We start from the raw sequence: 22332 nt of genomic DNA, 5'->3' as shown, positions 1-22332 counted from the left end.
CAGGGGTTGGGTGGGGTAGCCAACCCTGGTGCTGCCTGAGAGTCCAGTCTAGAAGCCAAACATGTCAGAGGGGTCCGGGTAGAGAGTGGAGAGGGGGCTGTCGAAATACAACAGGGTCCTTCCCTCTCCCCTGCCCTATCTCCCTAGGACCCCAAGGGAGGAAACACTCTGGGGGTCCAGGCAGGTGACTCGGATAGCCCGGGGCCCCAGGAAACAAGTCAGGGACTCGGATCCCAGAACTGGGGCACAAGAAGTGGATGGGGTGTTGGGAATGAGGCCAAAGCCCAGTTATCAGAACTGGGACACTTTCCATGTGGGACCTGTGTTCTTTACATCCTTCTTGCACGGGCCCGGGAACCAGTGTGCACCTGAGCCTGGGAACAGACAGAACCTTCAGGTTTGGGGGCATATTTAGGGTTGGGGGAGGCTTTAGGGAAGTTCAGGGGCAGGCGCTTTCTCTGCCCTTTATATTACCCTGACCCTAATAGTCCCTTTCTGCCTGCCCAGCAACCCCCCCCACCCCCTGCCCAGGATAGCCCCACCCCTGCAAAGAAGAGCCTTAGAGTAAACAGTATGTTTATTTTGAACATTCAAATTTACAAAAACAAAAAGGTAACAAAAACCATGACACAGATCATACACGCGCACACATACATACACACACGCACGTTGCAGCTCATGTCAATTTATGTACAAAATAGGGAGAGGGGAAGGAAGGGGGGTGACCGGGGAGTGGTTGTTAGTAGGGTGCACTGATGTCACAGTGTTGGCCAACCTGACATGCTCACTCACACTCAGCCTGGGCCCATGCGAGCCCCTTCCCCACCCAGGGGTCAGGGAGGGAGGTGGAGTCTGGAGTGGCAGGCAGTGGGAATAAAGGGGTGAAGGGAGTGATCCCATCTCTGGGAGGGGGCCCCTTCCCCAGGTTACTCAGGCCAAGGGTGCTGGGACACATAGATGAGGAGGGATCCAGTGTTGGGAAGAGGGGCCACTGTGTCCTGGAGAGAACCAGATGCAGTCAGAGGCTGGGATCACATCTCCTGTGTCCAGCTGGGTGGCCTTCAGGGTTGCTCACCCTCCCCGCTTCTTTACCTGTAAAATGGGAACTTTGGCCTCCTCCAAGAGCCCTTCCTGTCCAATCTGTGGTCCTAGGTCATGCAGAGTTGTGGTGAGGGGATATGTCCCCTTGGGACATTGGTGGGAGCACCACATGCCTCAAAGGTGGGAAGATCTGGCAGATAACAGCTGGGAAGCACCTGGTGCAGGGCCTGGCCCCAAGTAGCACTTAGAGGAGCAGCAGCCCTCCTCCCCTTCCCGGCCTGGGACTCTTGAGAGCTGTTCAGCTTCCCTTTCCCTTTTAGCCCTCCTGGGAACTCTGGGAGAAGGAGAAGGGCTGAGGTTGTGGACACATGGTGGAAGGGACACATTCCCAAGGGGACCCTGGCCCTGGCCTATTCCCTGCCTCTGTTTCTCCACCTCAAGCCGCATGGGGTCTTGCACATCCCTTTAGGTTGAAACACACCAGGGGCAACAGCATCCAGAGCCCACTCTACACAGGATTAGGGGGTGCTCGTCCCCTCAGGCTGAGGGGTGGGCCCTGGACGTGACCTACTTTGGTCTGAAATCTGGGCTCTGTCACTCTCTAGCTGATTGACACTAGACAGGTCACGCCACCTCTCTGTGCCCCAGTTTCCTCACCTATAAAATGGGGTGAGGGACAGTCCTAACTTACACCTGTGTTGTGAGGATAAACAGGATGGTGCCCAGGACATGCTCTGTGCAGTGCTGGATACTTAAAGCCTGGGCTCTGTCATCAATATTAGCCAGGAGCAGCTCAGGACACGACTGGGTGCCACTTCCAGCTCCTCTGTTTCTGTCTTCTTGGATGTGCCCAGGGGCAGCAGAAGATATCGAAACTGGAGTCCAAACAGCAGGTGCTCAGGAAGTGTACATAGAATGATACATGGATGGAGGAGGGGCAGGGACTTTGGAAATGAGGAGCCAGGGTCGTAGCCAATGACCCAGACTCAGAGCCCACACCCCAGCATCTCCAATTGTCCCTGTTCCCTCAGGAAGGCTGGCCGGGTGACTCAGCTTGGGAACGAGGCTCAGACGTCAGATACCTCATTGTTGCTGGGACGAAGCATAAAGGACTTGGGAGGGTACGTCTGGGTGGGCTGGAGTGACCAAGCAAGTGGTGTCACCTCCCTCCCTGAGACCCTATCGTCCTTCCAAGTTTTACGAAAGCTACCTCCTTCCATACAATAAGGGGGACAGATGAAGCTCAGCATCCCTGGAACCTGCATCCCGAATTCTGCCGTCACCCCAGCAACAGCGCGTGTCATTATGATGAGATACTTGACCCAGCACTTGGGCTGATGTCATTGGCTGTTACCAGGGCAACCTGATCTCAGCAGGTCTGGCTGAAACCCACCATTGCTCTTCCTTCCAGGGGGAGTTGGGCCGCAGGTGCTGAGCAATTCATTTGTGCTCTCAGAATGGAAACAAGGATTTGGGGGCCAGGGGTGACAAGGCTTGGAGACACTTTCATGGCATAGGGCCCTATGGCCCACTGCTTTTGTATCACATCTCAGACTATGTGGCCTTGGGGAGCGGAGATGGGGAACAAAAAGAGGGCTTGGGTTTCCACTTGAGTTAGGGAACCTGCAGCTGCTCAGTCACCTGCAAAGTGATGAGCAGGGGAAGGAGGAGGGATACCTGTGTACCCGGTTCTCTGTTCTGCCAAAGTATTCAGGATTCATAACCTCCTATCCCCTACTTCATGTGGATGGGGGGCCCAAGATGTCTGGGTGTTCCAGGCATCAAGTTGGAAAGCATCCTGACCTCTCAGATGTCCACTACTTGGGTGGAGGCTGAACTCAAAGATCCTCAGGGACAAAGTGGTACGGTGTGTGTGTGTGTGTGTGGTGGGGGGAAGCACTGAAGAAGGAGTTAGATGCTCTGGGTTCTAGTCCTGGCTCTGCCTTAATGTGCTGTGTGATCCTGTGCAAGTCACTTGCGCTCTCTGAGCTCTTCCTCATCTCTCACAAAAGTTCAGACTGGGTGGCTTTTCTCAGCTCTGACACTCTTACAGTCTCTTGAAGGAGCTAGTGACCACTCAAAGGTAGAGTCCAGGAAGCCATCAGTCCTTTGAGACATTCTCAGACAGTCATGGGCGCCAGGCTGGAGGGATCCAGAGGGAGCTGATTTTTACAACCCATGTGTGAGGTTGGTCTGCCTTGAACCTTGCCCTTCCCTTGACCTTCTCTGGAGCCAGCTGCTGACCCTAAGCCAAGACTATCCTGATCCCATCTGCTGCCCAGTCCCAGGACCTAGCCCTGCTAAGCCCAGGGTCACCAGGCGGGTTCTCGGGCTTTCCCCACCCTATCCATCTGGAGTCACAGACCACCCACACCCAATCTGGAGAGCTCTTGCAAATGACCAGAGAAGGACCTCAGCTCACAAATGAAGAAGTCCAGGCCCAGAGAGGGCAAGGACACAGCAGGCTAGCAGCAGGGCTGGCTGGGAACCAAGGGCTCCTCCCTCTCAACCAAGTGCTCTGGCCACCACTCCATGACTCTCCCTAACCCTCTCAGCTTCTTCCTTCCTTCCCCAAAGCCATGCACAGGAGGTAGGCAATATCTCCAGAGGCAGGGTCTCCAGTCATGATGCCTCTGCCTTAAGCTGTTCCCAGCCTGGTTGAAGTGGCCCAGGTCCTGTCCTTGGCACAGTGGGGGAGGGGTGACTGTGTCAGTGACCACAGCTCTGGGTGAGCACAGGGGGTGACTGTGGCCCTTTGACCTCCCAGAGTCTTGGTCCCTAGCCCTCAGGGCTAGAGCTGGGAAGGGAATGTCCTAACAACTGAGGTGGGGCTGGGCCAGGCATGGAGCCAACATTCAAACCACTGTACACGAAGAAAGGAGGAGAGAGGAGGAAGGGGGAGGTGTGGGAGGGGTTGGAGAGGTGCCATCAGGATCTTGTTGCCCTTGACTGGCAGCTGGGATGGAAAGATGGAGGAGGGTGAGTCTGACCTCCTGTGTCCCTGTCACCCCCTTCTATAGCCTGTGGTGGCTCTGAAGGGGAAGGGGCCAGGCCTGCTGCATAGGGAACAGAGGGCAGATGGCCACCCCCACCACTGAGATAGTGGCCATCCCCTACACAACTTCATGGGAGATGCCAATCGAGATAGGTGACATCATGGGTGACTAGTGACTGATGGGCCAGGCAGGGAGACAACTCCAGTGCAATGCCAGGAGGGTGGGCTCCAACTGTTGACTTAGGATGCTCGTCCCTATCCAGGTGGGGTTAGGGGACACACTTCCAGGGCAGGGCATTCTGGAGGTGTGGGCACAGGTGAAGGGAAACGGGAGGCAGGGTCAGGAGTGGGGCAGGAGGGAAAGCCAGTGTGTGGGAAGGCCGAGGAGGGAATGTGCTCCCCTTTGAGGTGCCCAAAGTGGCAGGCAAGGGAGGGGCCCTGGACGAAGTGTCCCCTCATGCCTTGGCCCTCCCCTTGCAGACATCAAAGGCGGCCTTCGTTGCACCCCCGAAGGCCTCCACCAGCCTGTCTTCCCAGGGAAGGACGTTGCCCAGCAGCGGCCCGGTACAGTTGGCAATGCCCAGGACCTGAGCAGGTGTCAAGGCGTGGTCCCACAGGTTAAACTGGGCAATGTCACCGACGAAGGCTTGGGTGGCATCAAACCGGCCGCCCAGGGTATCCTGGGCCAAGACAGCAGCAGTGAAGGGAGAGAGACATGGAGTGAGGGAACAGAGAAGGCAGGCAGGATGACTCAAGAGTCAGACCCCTATCCCCACTGAAGCCCCACCCCTAAGGCTCTAGTCCTTCTCCAAGGCTCTAGCCCCACCCCCAAGGCACTAGCCCATTCCCAAAGCACTAGTCCCTTGGGCAGGTCTCTGCTCTCTCTGGTCCTTACTCTGCCTATCTGCACAATGGTGGGGTCCAGCCCCAATACTAGCCTGAGCCTTACCTGCTCCTGGCCCAGGATAAGGATCCCATGAGGCTTGATGGGGTGCCAGGCAGCCAGGTTCTCACCAGAGCCCTGCAGCTCCCCATCCTCGTAGGCAGACCACAGGCCATCCCTCGTGGTCCAGGCGATGCAGATGTGGTGCCAGTCATTGTCCTTCAGGCTCAGAGGCAGCTGGGCCACCTGGACACAGGTCCCCAAAGCCCAGGTCAGAGGTGCCACAAGACCCACAGCTGGAGTAGTGCGGTGGGCGTGGGAGATCCAGGTCCTCCCTTCCAGGGTCTGACCTAAGGCCTGACCCTCTCCTTCCCAGCCCAGTATCTTTTCCTGACTCCTCTCTCCTCCTTCCCCACAGAACCAAGCAGCTTCACTAGGGACTCTCCAGTGTTTTTCAGTTGTCTCTAGGTAGCTTATTCACTCTCTAACAGGCCTATATGATCATGGGGATGGGAGCAGAATCTTACAATCCTACTAGCCCTCAACATCTCATCAGGGCCCAGCACACAGCTGGGGCTTAAGAAGCACTGGCAGTGGTAGAAGAAGCCTTGGACTCAGAGGCCAGACACTGGTATCTGGCCCTGGCTTTGCACTTGACAACCCCTTGTGTGACCTGGGGGAAGCTGCTCTTCCTCCCTGAGCCTCAGTTTCAGACAAGAGATGGCAAATATGCAGCCACTGCCTTTTCCTCCACCCAAGGAAGACATGGCTAATCAATCATGAGCCTAGACTCAGCCTCAACTCTGCCATCATAGTGCTCTGGGAAGCCACCACTGATTGAATAGAGTTGGCCTGTGAGATGAAATGTACTTGCTATCTGTAGATTTGGTGCTCCCAAAGGACTCTTTCATCTCATAAGTTCTCTGAGATTACAATTTAATGTAACATTCTCTGAGGCCTATGTGGTGCTGGGCCTGGTGGACACTGGGGATATGGGAAGGACTCCAGGGACAGTACTACAAGACAAAATAACATAGGGACCATACGGGAGGTACAGAGGCAGTGAGGCCCAGAGGAAGAGGGGGTATAGGGACAGAAGGCATGTTGTCGAAACACGTCTGGGGCAATGGAACCTGACTGTTCCATGGCTAGGCAAACCAAGCAGCAGGTACAGCAGGAGCAGAGGCTTGGAGGATGGACTGACAAGGGCGCAGTCTGTGAGACTGGTTCGCAGGACTCCAGATGTTCCCGGATCAGGGCTGGGTAGTGCTCTGTCCAGGGTGCTGAATCCCTTCTCATGCGATCTGAGTGCTGAACTTGGGCCAGGTCAAGAACCACAGCCTAGGAGCGATGTGGGGAATGGGATAGCAGCATCTAGATGTAGTCCAGCTACCCTGGTGGTCACAGGGTTTAATGAACCACAAGAGAAAGTCACTGTCCCCTAGGCCCATTTCCTTTCTACTCCTTCAGGATGCCCGTGAGTGGCACCTGCTGAGCTGCGTTCTGATGGGTGTTGTCAGCCACTCCTAGTGACTCTATGTGGCTGTGGGCTGGTCATAGGTGGGTGTAATATGTGATTTCCAGGAGCATCTCCACAGACCACCATGTCTGCAAGGCCTATAGCAATGTGGCAGACAGGGGAAAGTACTCTGGGGGCAGAATGAGGGTGATAAGATGCTCCCCTACCTCTCCCCTCAATCACCATGCCACTGCCATGTGCCTCTCACCCAAGGCTTGTCTTTGTCCCTTCCCTCAGCCAAGCTGGGGGAGGGGCATGGGGGTGGGAGGTCTGGGCACAAGGAAGATGGGCAGTCCAGGGGCGGAACAGGGAAGGGGTGAAGAGGTGGTTTCTGGAGCCCAAGACCCCAAAATGCACATCACCCCTTTGCCAGCTGTGTGGCCCCTCTGAGCCTCAGCTTCTTCATCCACAAAATGGGGATAGTGAGGATGCCTACCTCCCAGTACCACTGGGAAGGTCAAGGTGATAACGTGAGCAAACTGCTTATTATCACAGTGCTCATCATAAGGAAAGCTCACAGGTATCAATGCTTGCTAAATACTAGGCTCTGCTGAAAGTCCTCTGCGTGTATCTAAGCCACTTATTTCTCACTATGACCCTACAAGGCAGGGGCTATTATCATTCCTGCTTTATAAATGAGGAAACTGAGGCACAGAGTGGGTAAATGGCTAGTCTAAGGTCACACAGTGGTTAAGATACAGAACCAGGACTCAAACCCAGCATGTAGGTCCCAGGGACTGAGCATAGCACCATTCTACTCACCACAGTAGGGAGGGACAGAAGGGTTGGCTCCAGGGGAGCAGAGGGACAGCTGTTCACCAGCACCCCCTCCCTCCCTCTCTCCCCAGGTAGTCCTTGCATCTCCCTCTCTCCTCTCTAGTCCAAGAGAAAGAGCAGGACCCTGGGAGTGGACACCTCAGCCCTGCTCCCATAGCTGAGTCCCATCGCTGAATCTCCAATGAGCCTCACTTGCCTCCTCTGTTGGACACACCCCTCTTCAGCCAGCCCCATGTCTAGACTGTCTTTGCATTCCCAGAATCCAGCCTGGCACACAGTAGGCACTTAACGTGTGCCGAATTTGCTGAGCAGGAGAATGAGAAATGCTGACCCAGGTTTGGGCCCAGTGGGAGCAGGCATTCCTGGAAGTCGCCGTCACCCACTGGCCAGCACCTCCCCACCCCCCGCCTTGCCCACCTTGTCGTTGATCAGCAGCTCCATGGGGTCGGGGCCTGCCTCCAGCAGCACAATCTCGTTGGCCTGCCCAGGCACCGAGTAGGAGAAGGGGGTGCCCTGGCCGGTGCTGCCCGACCGGGACCGCAGCCACATGCAGGCGGTGAATGCGTAGAGCTCAGGCAACGCCTTCCTCACACGGGCGTACATATAGTTGTTGCGGATGGGGATGCTGATCTTGAAGGCGTCTGGAGGACTGTAGGCCGAGGACCCTGAGGATGGGCGAGGCAGACGTGGTGGGGTCAGTGGACACTGACCGGTGGGGTGGATAGGGCACACTCTGGAATGAGGGCCAACAGCTCCTTGGCACCTGCTATGTTCCAGGTGTTCCACCTTGTGTTAAGGGGTATGGTTAAAGCTCAAGGGCTCTGGACATAAGATGTTCTCAGTTCAAATTCTCAGTTCAAATTCTGCCTCTACCACCTCCCAGCCACGAGACTTCAACAGGCTAAACTTGTTTCCCCTGATCCCTTCGGAGAGCTGGTGTAGAGGGACCGGTGGCAGGACTGAGGAGACTGCTTCTCCTGTCCCTGTGCTCCAGCCAGGATGCTGTCCCTGAGCCCCTCAGGCCCATTCCTCCCCTGCAGCTGGGCTCCTGTTATAGCCCCTCCACTTCGAAATTTGATCTCCACCACTGCTTTCAAGAACTAGCTTGAAGCCCACCTCCTCCAGGAGGCCACTTGGATTTTCTGTTCCTGAACCATTCCCTATCTAAGCTGGTCCCACATAATGGCACATAGTTTCCCCTGTTCTCCCCAGCTTGTCTGTAAGCCTCTTCAGGGTGGTCCTCACAAGATTTCAAAGCTGAAAGGTCCCTGAGAGCTCATGAATCCTAATCCCCCTTTTCTCAGATGAGGAAAACTGAGGCCTGGGGAAAAGAAGTCCAAGGTCACAGAGCAAGCCAGTGACAGAGGTAGATCCAGGAACCAAGCCTCCTCATGCTCATACCTGTACACTGTGCAAGATGTTCCTCTGACCCCTGGGCAGTGCCAGGTCTAGGTGCTAAGCAAATGACAAAATTCTGGCTGATTCATTGAAGATGATATTTTGTGGGTGGTGAAATGCGACTGTGGAGTCATTCCTGGCTTGTGGTGTAGACCCACCATTTAATGGCTGTGTGACCTTGACTTCACTTGACCTCTCTGAGCCTCAGTTTCCTCACGTGTGAAAATTGTAAAGATTAAACTAGCTGAGGTGTGGAGTTCTCAGCCCACTCCCAGGACACAGTGAGTGCCAGGAAATGGCACCTGCCAATAATAACTTTGATAATGCTAATAATACCCCCCAATTATTTTCCTCACTGTGTTTTCCACAGCTGCTTTCCCACCTCCCTTCCAGTGTTAGCCTCTGGAGAGCAGGGATGTGTTTTTCGAGTAGACCTGTGACCCCAAGGATGCCTCCAATGCTTTCTGCGGGGCCCAGACCCACCGTGCTCCAGCTCGGCCACACGGCCCTGCAGGGCATCCAGCTCCTTCTCCACCTCCTGCCGCTGCTGACGGCTGCTGTGACCGAGGGCCGCACGCTCCTTCTCCAGTGCCAGCACCTGGGCCAGCAGCTGGCCCTCCAGCTGGTCCATCTTGGAGTGCAGGGCGGTGGGCGCGGCAGGGCCCGGGGCTGGGGCGGCCGAGAGGTTCACACGGGTTGGAAGCTCCTGCTGCTCACAGGGCAGAGAAGGGCATGAGAGTCACTTGGGGGAAGGAAGGGGATGCCCACTCAGTGACCCTGCTCAGTGACCCCAGGGGAGCCCCAGCTTCATCATATGCAAAGGGGGAGGTGGCACTGCCCATGACAGGCAACTGATGTGTCCTGGGGCCTGGCAGACTCTGTTCCCTGTGCTGGTGCACAACAGTGCACAGAGCTGTTTCCTGTCAGTGAGGACCTCTTAGCCTGTGGCAGGGTGTGGGCCTGGCACCGGAACCCTGTGAAAGCGGGTGGGTCCTTCCCAGCTGCAACACTTCCCAGCTGTAAAGGAGGGCCTGTCTCAGTTATCGCTCAATCACACGTCAAGCTTCTCTAAAAATGGCACTGAGGCCAGGCATAGTGGCTCATGCCTGTAATCCTAGCACTCTGGGAGGCCAAGGCGGGAGGTTTGCTTGAGCCCAGCCTAGGCAACATAGTGAGACCTCATCTCTCCAAAAAAAAACAACAAAGAAATCAAAACATTAGCCAGGTGTGGTGGTACACGCCTGTAGTCCCAGATATTTAGGAAGCTGAGGTGAAAGAATGGCCTGAGCTCAGAAGTCAAGGCTGTGGTGAGCTGTGATTGTGCCACTGCCCTCGAGTCTGGGCAACAGAGTAAGACCCTGACTCAAAAAGAAAAAAATGGCACTGGGTGCAAGGCTGGGTGGCACTGGGTGGGCCCCGGGGCACAAATAAGGGCCTCTGGAATAGGACCACAATGGTTTGGCTGTTCCAGGGAGCAGGTGGCTAAAATCACATATCCTAGAGTCAGACCGCGAAGGGTTCAAAGACAGCTCAGGAGCCACACTGCTGTGTGACCCTGGATAAATCCCTCGACTTCTCTGAACTTGTTTACTCAAGAGACAACTGCACCTATCTGGAGGGTTGTGAGGAGGATCAGGTGGTCAATGCCAAGACTCAGGGCCTGCTTATTGCAATTACTGGCTAGGGCAGAATGTTCCAGGGTGGGCTCTGACATCCCCATCTGGCCTGTCTTAAGACTCCAGTGGGCAGGAGTATTGGGACAAGAGCAGGTGAGAGAATCTCCTCCCCCCTCTCCTGCTAGAGGAAGCCCCTTCTGGGCTACAGGAAGGCAGGTAAGGCTACAGACCCACAATCTTGGAGGTGGCAGACTCTGGCAGACACGTCACAGAAACATCAGTAGGAGATTCATAATTCAATGAGCTGCTAGGAGCCAAATTAAACCTTCATCATCCCTCTGATTCACCCCCCTCCACGGTCCCCCCTGTCAGACTTCTGCACTCCCGAGGGCCTGGAAAGCTCCTGCTCAGCTCCCGGCTCCCTACCCCCAGGCTTAGGCTCCAGACAAGAGCTCATTGCATTCTCATGATTCAGTCACCGAGCAAACCTTCAGTGAGCACCTACTATGTGCTAGGCACTGCCCCAGGTAAAAATACGGCTGAAGACAAGACAGAAAACCAAGAACACATTTTTTGAGTGCCCTGAGTTGTGAAGGGATGGAGCCCCTCCCCATCCTCGCTGGGCTAGCCCTGGCCCTGCTGGTCATTTGCTGGGTGACACTGGGCAAATCCCTTAACCCCTCTGCACCTATTTTTCTAGCCACATGATGAGAGGATAAGTGTGTCTCCAGAGCCCAAGTGCTGGGGGGGGGGGGTGCCATTGCCATGCTTGGCACTCGAGACATGAGAACTGCCATCATGGATGGTAATGTGACCTTGTGCTGAGGGGTTGGAGGGACCAACACTCAGCTGTGCCACTGCACCCCAAGGATGGGGCAGGTGGGGTAACCCCTCTGGGATCATTTCTCCTCTTCTATAAAACGGGGGCCCGGAATGCCCAGATTGCAGGGCTGTGGTCATGATTAAATGATGGCACATAGGGGAAGGGCCTGGCTCAAAGTCTGGTCCACAGTTAGGTACCCAGGGCATGATTCGGGTAGGTGAGGAGATGGAATGTGGTGCTCAGCTGTGGTCTGAGTCCCAGAGGGCACCTGACCAATGCTCACTCACTGAATCCGCCCAACACACCTGCACTGTAGGGGCCAACAGTGTCCCCTCTTCACGGGCAGGGACCCTGGGGTGATGAGTCATCTGATATTGCCAGGAGCAAGCAGCAGAGCTGGGATCCGGGTCTGACAGTCTGGCTTTCCCCCTCCCCCACTTTCCATGAGGCTTCTCCAGGCACTGCCTGGTGGCCCCTCTGTAAATACTTCTCCCTCTCTGTCCCGCCGGCTCCCAGGGAAAGGTGAGGTTGCTTCACAGGATGGGGGCCTGGGGCTGGCTGATACTCAGCACCCGCTTCTGCTGTCAGTGGGAAGGGCTCGAGGATGAACCCCCCATTCCAGGCTGTGAGAAGGGACAATGGGATGCAAGTCACTGAGGTCCAAGCTGGCTCTGCAAAGGGACCCCATGAAGCCATGGGGGGAGGAGTGCTCTGACCACCTTTATCCCCCACCATGTGGAAGGTCACGGCCGCCCATCCAGGCAGATCCCTGCTGGGCCCACCAGGCTGGGTGAAGTGGACACAGCGTGCACGGTTGAGCCTCTCTGCATATCTGGCTCACCCCATTATACTGTCTTTGCTATCCTGAGGGCTCCGGAAACTGCCCAGGTGTCTACAAACCCTGGTTTTGGAGTGGACTCACTACAAAGCCTCAGCTTTCTCTCCCATAAAATGGGGACAGGACAGATGGAAGGATGGGAGGAAAGAGTGGAAGTGACAAGTGACAGGTCTTCATGGGACTTGACTACACTAGCTAATGGGACACTTGCTACCTGCACAGCCTTCATGAGACCACAGACAGCCTACAGGGTGACAGGGCCAGCCACCACTGGGATGGCCGGACTTTCAGGAAGCCTTGGGCTGAGGCAGTTAGCTTATAGGGTGTATTCTACCCCAGGGCCGGAAGGGTCTGGCCTTAGTAGCAGGGTCTGTCCTGCCCCCACCCTTCTCTGCATCAAGCCTGAGGCCAGAGGAGCAAATACTGACTGGAGGCCATGCACCAGGCCAGTCCTGAGCCCTCACACATGTTTATTCCTGAATCCTTACAGCTGCTTGCTGAAGTTGATGGTCTCAGTATCTCCATTTCACAGATGGGAAACTGAGGCAGATGTCCTTTTGAATTGTCTACAATGATGGGGCTGGGCAAAGCTGATCCCCCTGAAGCCCATGTCTTCTCTCTCTAGCAAAGTGTCCTCCCTTCTCAGAGAGAGGAAGTCCTGTTGGGAAGAACAGGACATCGGGGCTATTTACACAGCTGCTGTTTCAAGGAGAAAACGTGCGGGCTAGCGGGTTTGGCGGGCGGGGGGAGGGTGGCACACAAGCTGTTCCTTTATCAGAGCCACCAGCTCTGGGCATCCAGGGAGGAGGTGGGCTCACTGCATCATGTGTGAGCCCTTCCTCATCCCTACATCTGAATCAGAGGGACACGACTCCCCCACCCCCACTTCCCATCTGCCACGGGCATGGGCTGTGGTGCGTGGGCACCCAGCCTGACGCCAAGTGGGCCCCTGGCCCAAGATGGAGGGGGGCGTTGATGACGCCAACACCCCCACTCAGCCCTTGATGGGGCAGGAAAATGGAGGCTGGAAACCCACGCTCCGCCCTGCTGGGAGTCTGGGTGGGGTTCAGTGTAAGTATGCTAGGCCTGGTGCCAGAGCCCCGGGTTCTAGGCCCAGCTCAGTTGCCGAAGTGCTGGCTCATTAGCGCTCAATAACAAGAACTGAACAGCAGCTGTCCCCATGGAGCGCTTGCTGCGTGCCAGGCCCTGCACTGGGGAAGCACTGTGTCATCATTCTCAGCCTCTCTCTGCACTGGAGAAGCAAGGAGGCCCATTTTGCAGAGGAGGGAACTGAGGCTCAGAGAGGTAGAGTTGTCTGTCTAAGGTCACACAGCTGTGACATCACAGAGCCAGGACTCCAACCTGGCCTTCCTGATTCTGGAACCTGCGCCCATTCCTCAGTTCTATCTTGATGGTCTCGGTTTGCTGATCTGACAAGTGGGCACAGTACTGGTTGCCCCCCATAGCTAGAAGGCCAGAAGGAGAGGGCCTAACAGCCATGAGAAGGCAGGGAAGGTCCAGCAGGCTGTTATCATGGTGCTGGGCAGCCTCACAAAGGGGGCCTGATAGGAGAGTACTGCCAGCGTGGGGTGGCTGAAGCTGGAAGGACGTGAGGAAGCCCCAACATTCCTGTCCCCACCTGGAGTCTGCTCCCTTCCTGCAGGGAGCAGAAGGAAGGTGTAGGACTTCAGGACCAGGGGCGCACACTCTGTATGGCCCACTATGTCTGGGACAACACAGGGCCTGGCTCCAGGGGCAGCAGGGTGAGATGGAAAGTGAACAGGCTTTGGGGACTCCCCCCACTTCCCTCATCCGATCATCCCCTGAGTCCTGCATGAGTCCTATCCGGAGTTCACACTGGTTGTGTGACCTTGTTATGTAAGGTTGCCATGCCTCAATCACTGGCCAAAATGGGTAAAGTAATTCTGTCTCATAGCATCGTAGTGAAGAATACATGAGATCTCAGAGGTCAGCTCTCTTAGAGAAGAGTTGGCACATGAATGACCACTATTAGTGTCATGACTAGCGCTCCTTAAATGTTTCTTGAAGTAGCCTACCTTCATCTACCTCCAGTCCTAAATCTTTTCGTTGAATCATTAAACTGAGAGAAAAAGCAAGTTACAGAGCAGCTGGATGTCATTTCTACAGAGCTATAAAACATTCAAGTCTACATGTTGTATGGTTAAAGGGCACATGGATAGATGGTGACCCCAGGAGAATGACAGCATGCCTTCAGGACTGTGGTGGCTATTCGGGGCTGGGCAGTCATTGCTGGCAGGGGGAGGCCCTGGAGGGACACCCGCTGGCTGGAAGCGTTTGGCTCTTGAATGCCTGGATGGTATTCTTTATCCATTTCTGCCCGTTGGAAATACTTTACAATGATTTTGTTTTAAAAACAAGGGGGGAAAAAATCCCAAATTGGAGTCTCTAATGGTTGAAACTAACCCTGAATCTTACCCAAAGCATTCGGTTCCTTTGCTTCTCCCTAGTCCTGGCTATTGTCCCTGGACCATGTCACAGCTTCCACCCTGGCCCTCGTCCACACTGCAGCCAGGGGCAAAACCAACCATACTGCTCTCTCCTGCTGACAATTCTTCAGTAGCCCCCTCTCCATCCACAGAATTCCTGTCCTTCTGGCCTCAGCCCTCACAAGCAGACTTTCCTTCACCTCCCCCCCCCCCCCCCCCCCCCGCCGTCGCAGGCCACAGGTCACTCCCACCGCAAGTCCCCAGCTGCCCAACTGTCTCAAGCTCCCTCTCACCTTAAGGCCTCTGCACATGCTGTTCTTTCTGTCAAGAACACTCTTCCCGCCCCCACCCCTCCTCTGCCCAATGCCTGCTCACCCTCCAGATGGCAGTTTCTCTGACGCCTGAGCTAAGAGGCAATGAAGGGAGAGAAGAGGGCTCTGAGGGTTTTCCCAGCGGGGCTGCAGAACAATCATTCATTCACTCACTCATTCATTCATTCATGCATCCATCTATTCATCCATTGGTCAACATGTGCGGTCAACATGTGCTGTAGCAACCCAGTGTCATGACTGTGGACCCGGACTCTCACATCAGACAGGCTGGCATCATTTTCAGTCTCCTCACTTAGATCTGTGGCTCAACTCCTCTGACCCTCAGTCTCCTTATCTGTAAAATGGAGTATTAAAGGCACCTACATCTTGGGATATAAGTAATGATAAAATGAAAGACTAGATTTAAAGCCTGGCATTTCATAAGGGGTTATGAATGGTTGTAATTATTATTATTTTTCACTATTGTTGAGAGTCAGGATAGCAAAGTACATAAAGGTGCAGGCCCTGCAGCAAGACTTCCTGGATCAAAACAACAGCTGAATGACCTCGGCAAGTTTCTAAACATCTTTTTTGTTTGTTTTTAGTTGGGGTCCCACTCTGTTGTCCACGCTGGAGTGCAGTAGCATGCTCACAGCTCATGGAAGCCTCAACCTCCTGGGCTTAGGCAATCCTTACGTCTCAGTCTCCCATGTAGCTGGGACTATAGGTATATGCCACCACACCTGGTTAATTTTTTTGTTTTTTGTAAAGATGGGGACTTGCTGTGTTGTCCAGACTGGTTTGAATTCCTGGATTCAAGCAATCTTCCTGCCTTGGCTTCCCAAAGTGCTGGGATTACAGGTGTGAGCCACCAAACCCGGACCCTGGGCAAGTTTCTGAGCCTCAGTTCCCTCATCTGTAAAATGCGGCTAGTAATAGTCTCATGGTTTTTGTAGGATTCAATTGTAAGGCCCTTGACAGGCCTGGTGCAGAGGGCATGCTCATGCCTACTGCCTCTCATTAAGTGCCAGGGGCTGCGGCCGCAGAGACAAATACGACCCTATGCCTGTCACAGGTGGTGCTCCCAGCTGGTGGGAAGGCAGATGCAGCATTGGAATGGTCGGAGCACTGGTCATGGAGCAAATGGCTCTGCCAGGGCTGGGTGGGGGGTGGTCAGGGAAAGCTGCCAGGGGACCCCCATCCTGTGATCCTGCCTTCCTCTCTGGGGACAGGTCCACCAGGCCACTCTGTCTCCACCTTGCTCAGGCAGCAGGTAGGGTGGGAAAGCAAGGGCCAGAAGAGACTGATTTGGACCATCCTAGTCCCCTTACGCCAACTTGGAGTTGTAAGGGAAGGGGACACATGGGGAGGAGCACGGGAGAGGCGGAGAAAGGTCTCTCTGGAGGCAGGAGCAGGGGTGGGGTCTGCCATGCACCCCCTGTGTTCCAAGGCCTCTGATTGTGATTTGGGACCCCTTTGGAACCAGACTCCTCGCTTTTCCAAGTACTTCCTGTCAGGCTGCTGCTTTCAGAAGGCTACCCAGGAATTCTTCTCAGGTCCTGCCTGGCCACATGCCTCCTGTGCCCGGGGCCCAAATCCTTAGCAAAGACCTCCCCCCAACCCCCTAGCCCACTTTAATCAGAAATCCTGGCTGTGGTCTTGGCTCAGCTTCTGCCACTCTGTGGCTGTGGGCAAGTCCCTCAGCCTCCTTGACCTCAGCTTCCCCTGGGGTAACATAAGGGCTGCAGGGGCACATAAGTGCTTTCACTTTGGGATGGTTGCCTCAGTCCCTGCCCCCAGAGTTCCATGGGGATGATGCACCCAAGACTGTTCTCGGGAGACCCCATCACATTCTTTACTCTGAGGAGCACCGACCTATGACTTCGTTCTGCTTCCTCCAGGCAGGCTTCACAAAGTGGCCAGTAAACACAAGAAAAGGTGCTCAACACCATGAATCATCGGAGAAATACAAATCAGAACCATGAGTCCGCTACACGCCCACAGAACAAGAGTGATTTTTAAATGACCACCCCAAGGTTGGCAAGGTTTACATGCGGGTGGGTGGGCGTGTAAACTCTCACAGCCACTTTGGGGAAATGTTTGGCTGTACCTACTAGCGCTAAATATATGCTTCTCCCCCCCACCCTGCAACCTAAGCGGCCCACTCCTGGGGACAGATCCAGGAGAAATGAGGGCTCACGACCACCAAGAAATAGCACAGCAGCTTTATTTGTAAATCAGAAACAACCCAGATGGCTGTCCCTCGGAGAATGGGTACATGAGTTAAGGCAAGTCCATGCAATGAAACGTTAAGCAGCAATGAAAACAACACATGTGATGTGGCCGGACACCACAGACATGATGCTGAAAGCAGAGCTGCCAGACATAAGGGCACACGGCTGTCTGAGCCTGTGTGACGTCCACACAGGCAAAACTGCTTCTGGTAGAGAAGCCAGGGGAGCGGTTGCCTTTGGAGAGTACTGACTTTGGGGCACAAGGGAGCCTTCTGGGGTGCTGGAAATGTTCTGATTCCTGACCAATGGTGTTTGTAGGGTGTAGCCATGCATTTTCATTGAGCTGTCTACTTCAGAACCGTGTCCTTTATAAGTAAGGTCTGTGAGCCCTTACATATTTTGAATGTAAGTTATGCCTCTAAATAAAAAAGTCCCACATGCTTTGTAACCTCCCTTTCATAATACGAAACAGAGGCTGAGGAAGATGAGCGCCTTGCCTAAGGCCATGGCACTCTCAAATGATGGAGCTGGAATTTGAACCCAGATGACCTGGTCTTGAAGTCTATACCGGGAACACTATTCCACACTGTCAATGCAGAGGATAACCTGGGTAAAATGTCTCAGTCAGGGCTGGAGGGGACACTCTGGGGAGGACCCTGTGGTTCCGCATCCTTCAACAAAAGTCCAAGGACAGAGGTTCTCTCTGCACATTTGCCTCTCCTGGTCACTCCTCCTCCCAAACCCCTTCAGGGTCAGGGGAACCAGCTCCCACCAGGTGGAGGCTTCCAGAATGCTCAGCAATGGAGGAGAAAAACAGAGGTAACCACAGACTTTAGAAAAGACACCAAGAGACCTCTATGCTGCTGTGCTTATCTGCAGATTTCCCTAAGAAACAGAGGTCTGGGAATGGATGGAGGGCATGGGGGCTGTATACACATGCAACCCCCCAAAACACACATACACCCCACATGATTCCTATTTGGGAGCTGTCTGCTCAAGAACCCAGAATGTAGAGTCGACAGAGCCCACACCAAGCCTAGCCCTTCCTCCCACTCATTTTACAGATAAGAAAATTGAGGCCCAGAGAGGGAAAGTGATTAGCTTGAAGTCACAAGCAAGAAGAACTCAGCTCTGTGCCAACCAGGCTTCCTATTTCAGAGACTACCTAGAGGGGTGGTTAGGGGGTACCCAACCTGCTGTATCATTGTAGAGAGGAGAGGACCGAAGCTGGGGACTAGGGGGTGGCAATTTGCCTGGTTCTGTGCCCCTCACCCTGTCTGAGCCTCCATATCCTCATCTGTGAGATGGAAACGTGTATGGCCTACGTCACAGGGTTGAAGACTGAATGGGCTAATATGTATGTAGTAAGAGCATAATAAGTGCTGGTTGTTGCTATTATCATCGGCAGTAGCAGCAAAGGTTCCACAGCAAGTCTTCTGATAGGCTTGCCCGCCAGCAAGACAGGTCTTTGGGGACTGACCTTCAGCCCTTTCTCTCTGGGTGCTCTGAGGTTGGAATGGTCCAGGACAATATTTGGCAAGGTACTGCTGACACCTGTCTTTCTTGTACTTCCCAAGGTAGGTAAGGCCGGACCCCTCCAGATGGGTCTAGAGATTGTGATAAAGAGCAGGGGCTCTGGAGCTAGATACTGGGCTCCTCTGCTGTGTCACTGGGGGCCAGTTCCTTAACCTCTCTGAACCTTGGTTGCTCTGTACCTCCCTCATAGAGATTTCATGAGGATTAAATGAGAGATGCACAGTCCCTGCCGCATGGTAAGTGCTCAGTAAGTGTGAGCCATAATGGTTATTTGGCTCCTACTCTGGGACTGGGGGAGGCAGCCTGCTTGCCAGGCCGGGTGAAGGATGTGGTGTAGCAAAAGAAATGCTGTTTAAATCAACTTGAAGTTCCACTGTATACATACATTAAATTAGCACAGAAATGGACACGGGAACATGCACACATGGCCACTGCCGCATCAATGGGCCAGCTCTCTTGGAAAGTGGTTCTTGGCCTCAGCCATCAAAAGTCGATATCCTCTGACCCAGTAATACCACTCCTGGGAATTCAGCCTAAAGAAATAATTCAACAGACTTAAAGAGAAAAAAAACACACAGCTCTCTGCATGAAATTGATCCCACAATAAGTATCTAGAAGAAAAATAATTAGAAACAACCTCCAGACTCAGTAACAGGAGCCAGTCAAGTGACTGATGGATGGTGGTGCGGCAGATAAATCCCGGGATACGGGATACAGATAGTCATTAAAATGGTAATTACACAGCTGCTCTCTCATAATGGCTGCGCAAGGGTAGGGACTGCAAGGGGCTGCAGAAAGAGAGAACATGGTACACTCTAGTGCGATTTTCCCCCTAAAAAACCTTCTGATCTTTTCAATGAACAACAAAAATAAAAACAGAGAAGATCATTTCTCCAAAGCCTTCAAATGTGGCTCCCACTTGAGGCTTTTGGGGGAGAAGGCAGGCCAGCCAGACCTTCCCTCCCCTTTTGTAGGGGGAGGAGGTGATACAGGGATGTGTCCAGTGGGGCTGGACAGGGAAGTGCGAGTATTATGGAAGCGTGGGTGGGGGCAGGAAGGGCACAGAGTGTGATCAGAGAAGGCCTCTGGGAGGAGGTATCCTCTGAGCAGGCTCTTAGATGAGGAGCATGGATGTTCTAGGGGTGATCTAGGCGGAGGCAAGAAAGAATCAAGAGTTTCAGAGTCAGAGGAGGTGGGCCAGACCTGAAGTGAAAGCCTAGGAGCAGGCTGGTGATTCTGTAACCCAGAGGAACCCTATGGTGGACTTAAGGAAGACCCCAGGGCTGCCTGGAGGTAGGAGACCAGTGAAGACCAGTGAAGAGACTGCCGTAAGCATGCACAAAGATGAGGTAGACCAGAACAGGAGGAAGAGTAGGGGCCAAGAATGGCTTCTCAGAGCACCCCTGAGAAGCAGGTCGGCAGAGGAACTGGGTTCAGGTTGGAACCCAGGGAGGTTAGGGAGCCAGTAGAACATCTAGTGGGAGATGCCCAGGAAGCAGTTGGAGCTATGGGTATGGAGCTTGGGAAGGAAACCCGGGCTGGTGACTGAGCCTTGGTTTGGGGATCCTTCGGGGAATGGGTGTTAGGCCAAGGGGAGTGGCAGGTACACCCAGACAAAGTGAGAGCCAAGAGGGCACTCACCTTAAAGGGGGACTCTGCAAGGGGACAAAGAAGCAGCAGTCAGAGGAAGGAGGGGGAACAGTGGGAGGGGCATCTAGAAGCCAAGGGCATGGAGCTCTGTAGGAGGAAAGGGTCTGTGGGGTTGGGGTTGGATGTCAGAGAGGGCTTCTCGGTCAGTTTACCAACTTTGGGGATGTCAGCAAGAGCACTTTCTGAGTGGTCGGAGGGGGGGAGAAAGCAGACCCTGAAAATCTGGAGACTTTTGAGGAGATTGGATGAGAAGAGAGGAGAAATTGGACAATGGCTAAAGGGTACACAAGACCCAGCTAAGGCCAGTAGTCTGACCTTTTTGCTCTTGGGCTCCAGCCCCCAGTCCCTCCCAAAGGCCCCTCAGAGACTGGGTGTGACTGCCTCCATGCTCAGAAGACAGACCTGGTGACCAAGTTGCCCCTTGCCTCTCTCTGTCCACGGTCACTGCACTAGAAGAGAGGTGCATGTGGGGAAGCCAGGGCTCCCCCAACCTGGAAGGCAGTCTTGTTGCCAAATCCCAGCCGCCAGGATCCCCTCAACCTCCGCATGCTAACCGGAAGGGAAGCCATACTGCCAAGCACTGCAGGTGCTGGGGAACAGGTCCAGGGCAGGTCTGGACCTGCCAGCTCCAGACGTGGGAGGAGCCACCTGTGCCATCTGGGCATGGGGGCAGGGGCTATGCCAGGCAGAGGAAGTTTATTGAAAATTAAAAACAAATTTTTTTTTTTGCATTGAAAACCTGTTGTCTAAAAAGAGAGTTTGTTCCTGCTTTGATTTTGGCTGTATTTTAAAGATTAGTAATACTATAACTTTAATGATAAAAATAGCAATCACTCAAATTGAGCATGCCCGTGTGCCAGAACTGTGCTTGGCTTCATGTACATTTACTTATTTAGTCCTCCAACATCCCAGTGAGGTAGGCACTGTTATTATACCCATTTTACAGGTGAGGAAATAGAGACTCTCCTTCCTTGTGGACTTGGAGCTTTTCCTACTCTTGGTTCTCTCATCCTTGAAATCTTCCAGAGCTAGCAGTGGGGCAAAGGGGTATAGGCCTGGCTTTCTTCTGCCTCTGCCATTCCCCTTAGGGAGGTTTCTGAGCTGGGTTTTCTCATCTGTAAGTTGAAGGGTTGGCGGCAGTGGCGGTCTGGCTGTGCTCTGAGACCCTGGGGTGGTGGGTGCCGACACCAGCACAGACATCCTGGAGGGCTGCTGGACCACGGCACTGTCACCCTTCCACGTGGGCACAGCCCAGTACACAGCTGGACCACGTGTACTGCTCACCCAGGATTTATGGGTGTGTGTGTGTGTGGGAGAGTGTCCCTGCATGTACTTCCTCCAGTCTCTCTCCTCTCCTGGACTTGCCTGCTGCACTCAGACTGCAAGGAGGTAACAGAGGAGCATGGGAGCTTTGGCCTCTTTTACTCCCTCCTTCCACAGATCTAATTTTGTTGTAAGCCCCTTCCTTGTGGTCAGGACATCGGTCCATGACTGGGGTGGCTAATGAGTCCCAGATGTTTGTCCTGCCTAGTCTGACTCGCACTTCTGGGGACCCCACATTTGTTCTCAGGAGAAGGAAGGTAGCCAAGGGACTCCTCAGGATCACATGACAGTCAAGAGCTGGCTCCTCTCTGTGTCATCAGATCCCCTTGTGTTGCGCCCAGAGCGGAGCCAGGAAAGCCTGGAAAAGGTGAGTGGAGGAAGAGGAGTTCAGGGTCGGCCCTGCTCCCCATCCAGCCCCCACTGATGAGAGCTGTGGGCTTCCAGGTATCTGAGGCAGGATGCTAGGCATCTGAGCTCCTGCCGTCGGGGTCGGGGACTCAGGGGTGGCAGTGAGGGGCACCCAGGTTTGTCTTATGGGACACCCAGTTCCCCGCTCTTTGGAATAAGAGGAGGACCCCGAGTCCCTCGGACAGTGCATCCTATCACCTGACCATAGAGACCGAGTGTGGGGCTGCTGCTGATTTGGGGGTATCCGGAAGAAGGAAATAAAATGGACATTAATGAGACCCTAGTACATCCCAACATTTTCACACCTACATTTAAATCAACGTCCACTACGAGTAGTCACTGCTACGCCCATTTTACAGGCGCAGAACCAGGCTGAGAGAGGATTCTGGAGAGGGAAAAGGACCGGAAACCCGTTCCGGTGCGTCCCCCGTGCCTCAGTCGCCGTGCCAGATGCCCGCCCGCGTTCCCTGTCGGAATCCTGCCGCCTTGGCGAGGGAAGCGCGGCGCCCCGG

At 54.3% G+C, this 22332-nt stretch overlaps 1 protein-coding gene across 1 annotated transcript in view; it reads right to left on the bottom strand.

The window, feature by feature from the left end:
• Positions 1-559: 559 nt before the first annotated feature.
• NPTXR (neuronal pentraxin receptor) overlaps positions 560-22332 on the bottom strand; it is a 59525-nt gene continuing 37752 nt past the window's right edge. The window contains exons 10-13 of the mRNA XM_021717909.1: positions 9097-9322; positions 7633-7880; positions 4986-5165; positions 560-4716 (exon numbers count right to left, since the gene is read on the bottom strand). Of these exons, the coding sequence (XP_021573584.1) occupies positions 4492-4716; positions 4986-5165; positions 7633-7880; positions 9097-9322 (879 nt within the window). The 3' untranslated portion in view covers positions 560-4491. The remainder of the gene's footprint in view (positions 4717-4985; positions 5166-7632; positions 7881-9096; positions 9323-22332) is intronic.

This window comes from Carlito syrichta, unplaced genomic scaffold (genome assembly GCF_000164805.1).
Source record: "Carlito syrichta isolate Samal-C Ts95f unplaced genomic scaffold, Tarsius_syrichta-2.0.1 Scaffold311496, whole genome shotgun sequence".
NCBI classification, from domain to species: Eukaryota; Metazoa; Chordata; class Mammalia; order Primates; family Tarsiidae; genus Carlito; species Carlito syrichta.
The sequence above is the reverse complement of the archived record's forward strand: the minus strand, read 5'-3'. Positions and strand labels throughout refer to the sequence as shown.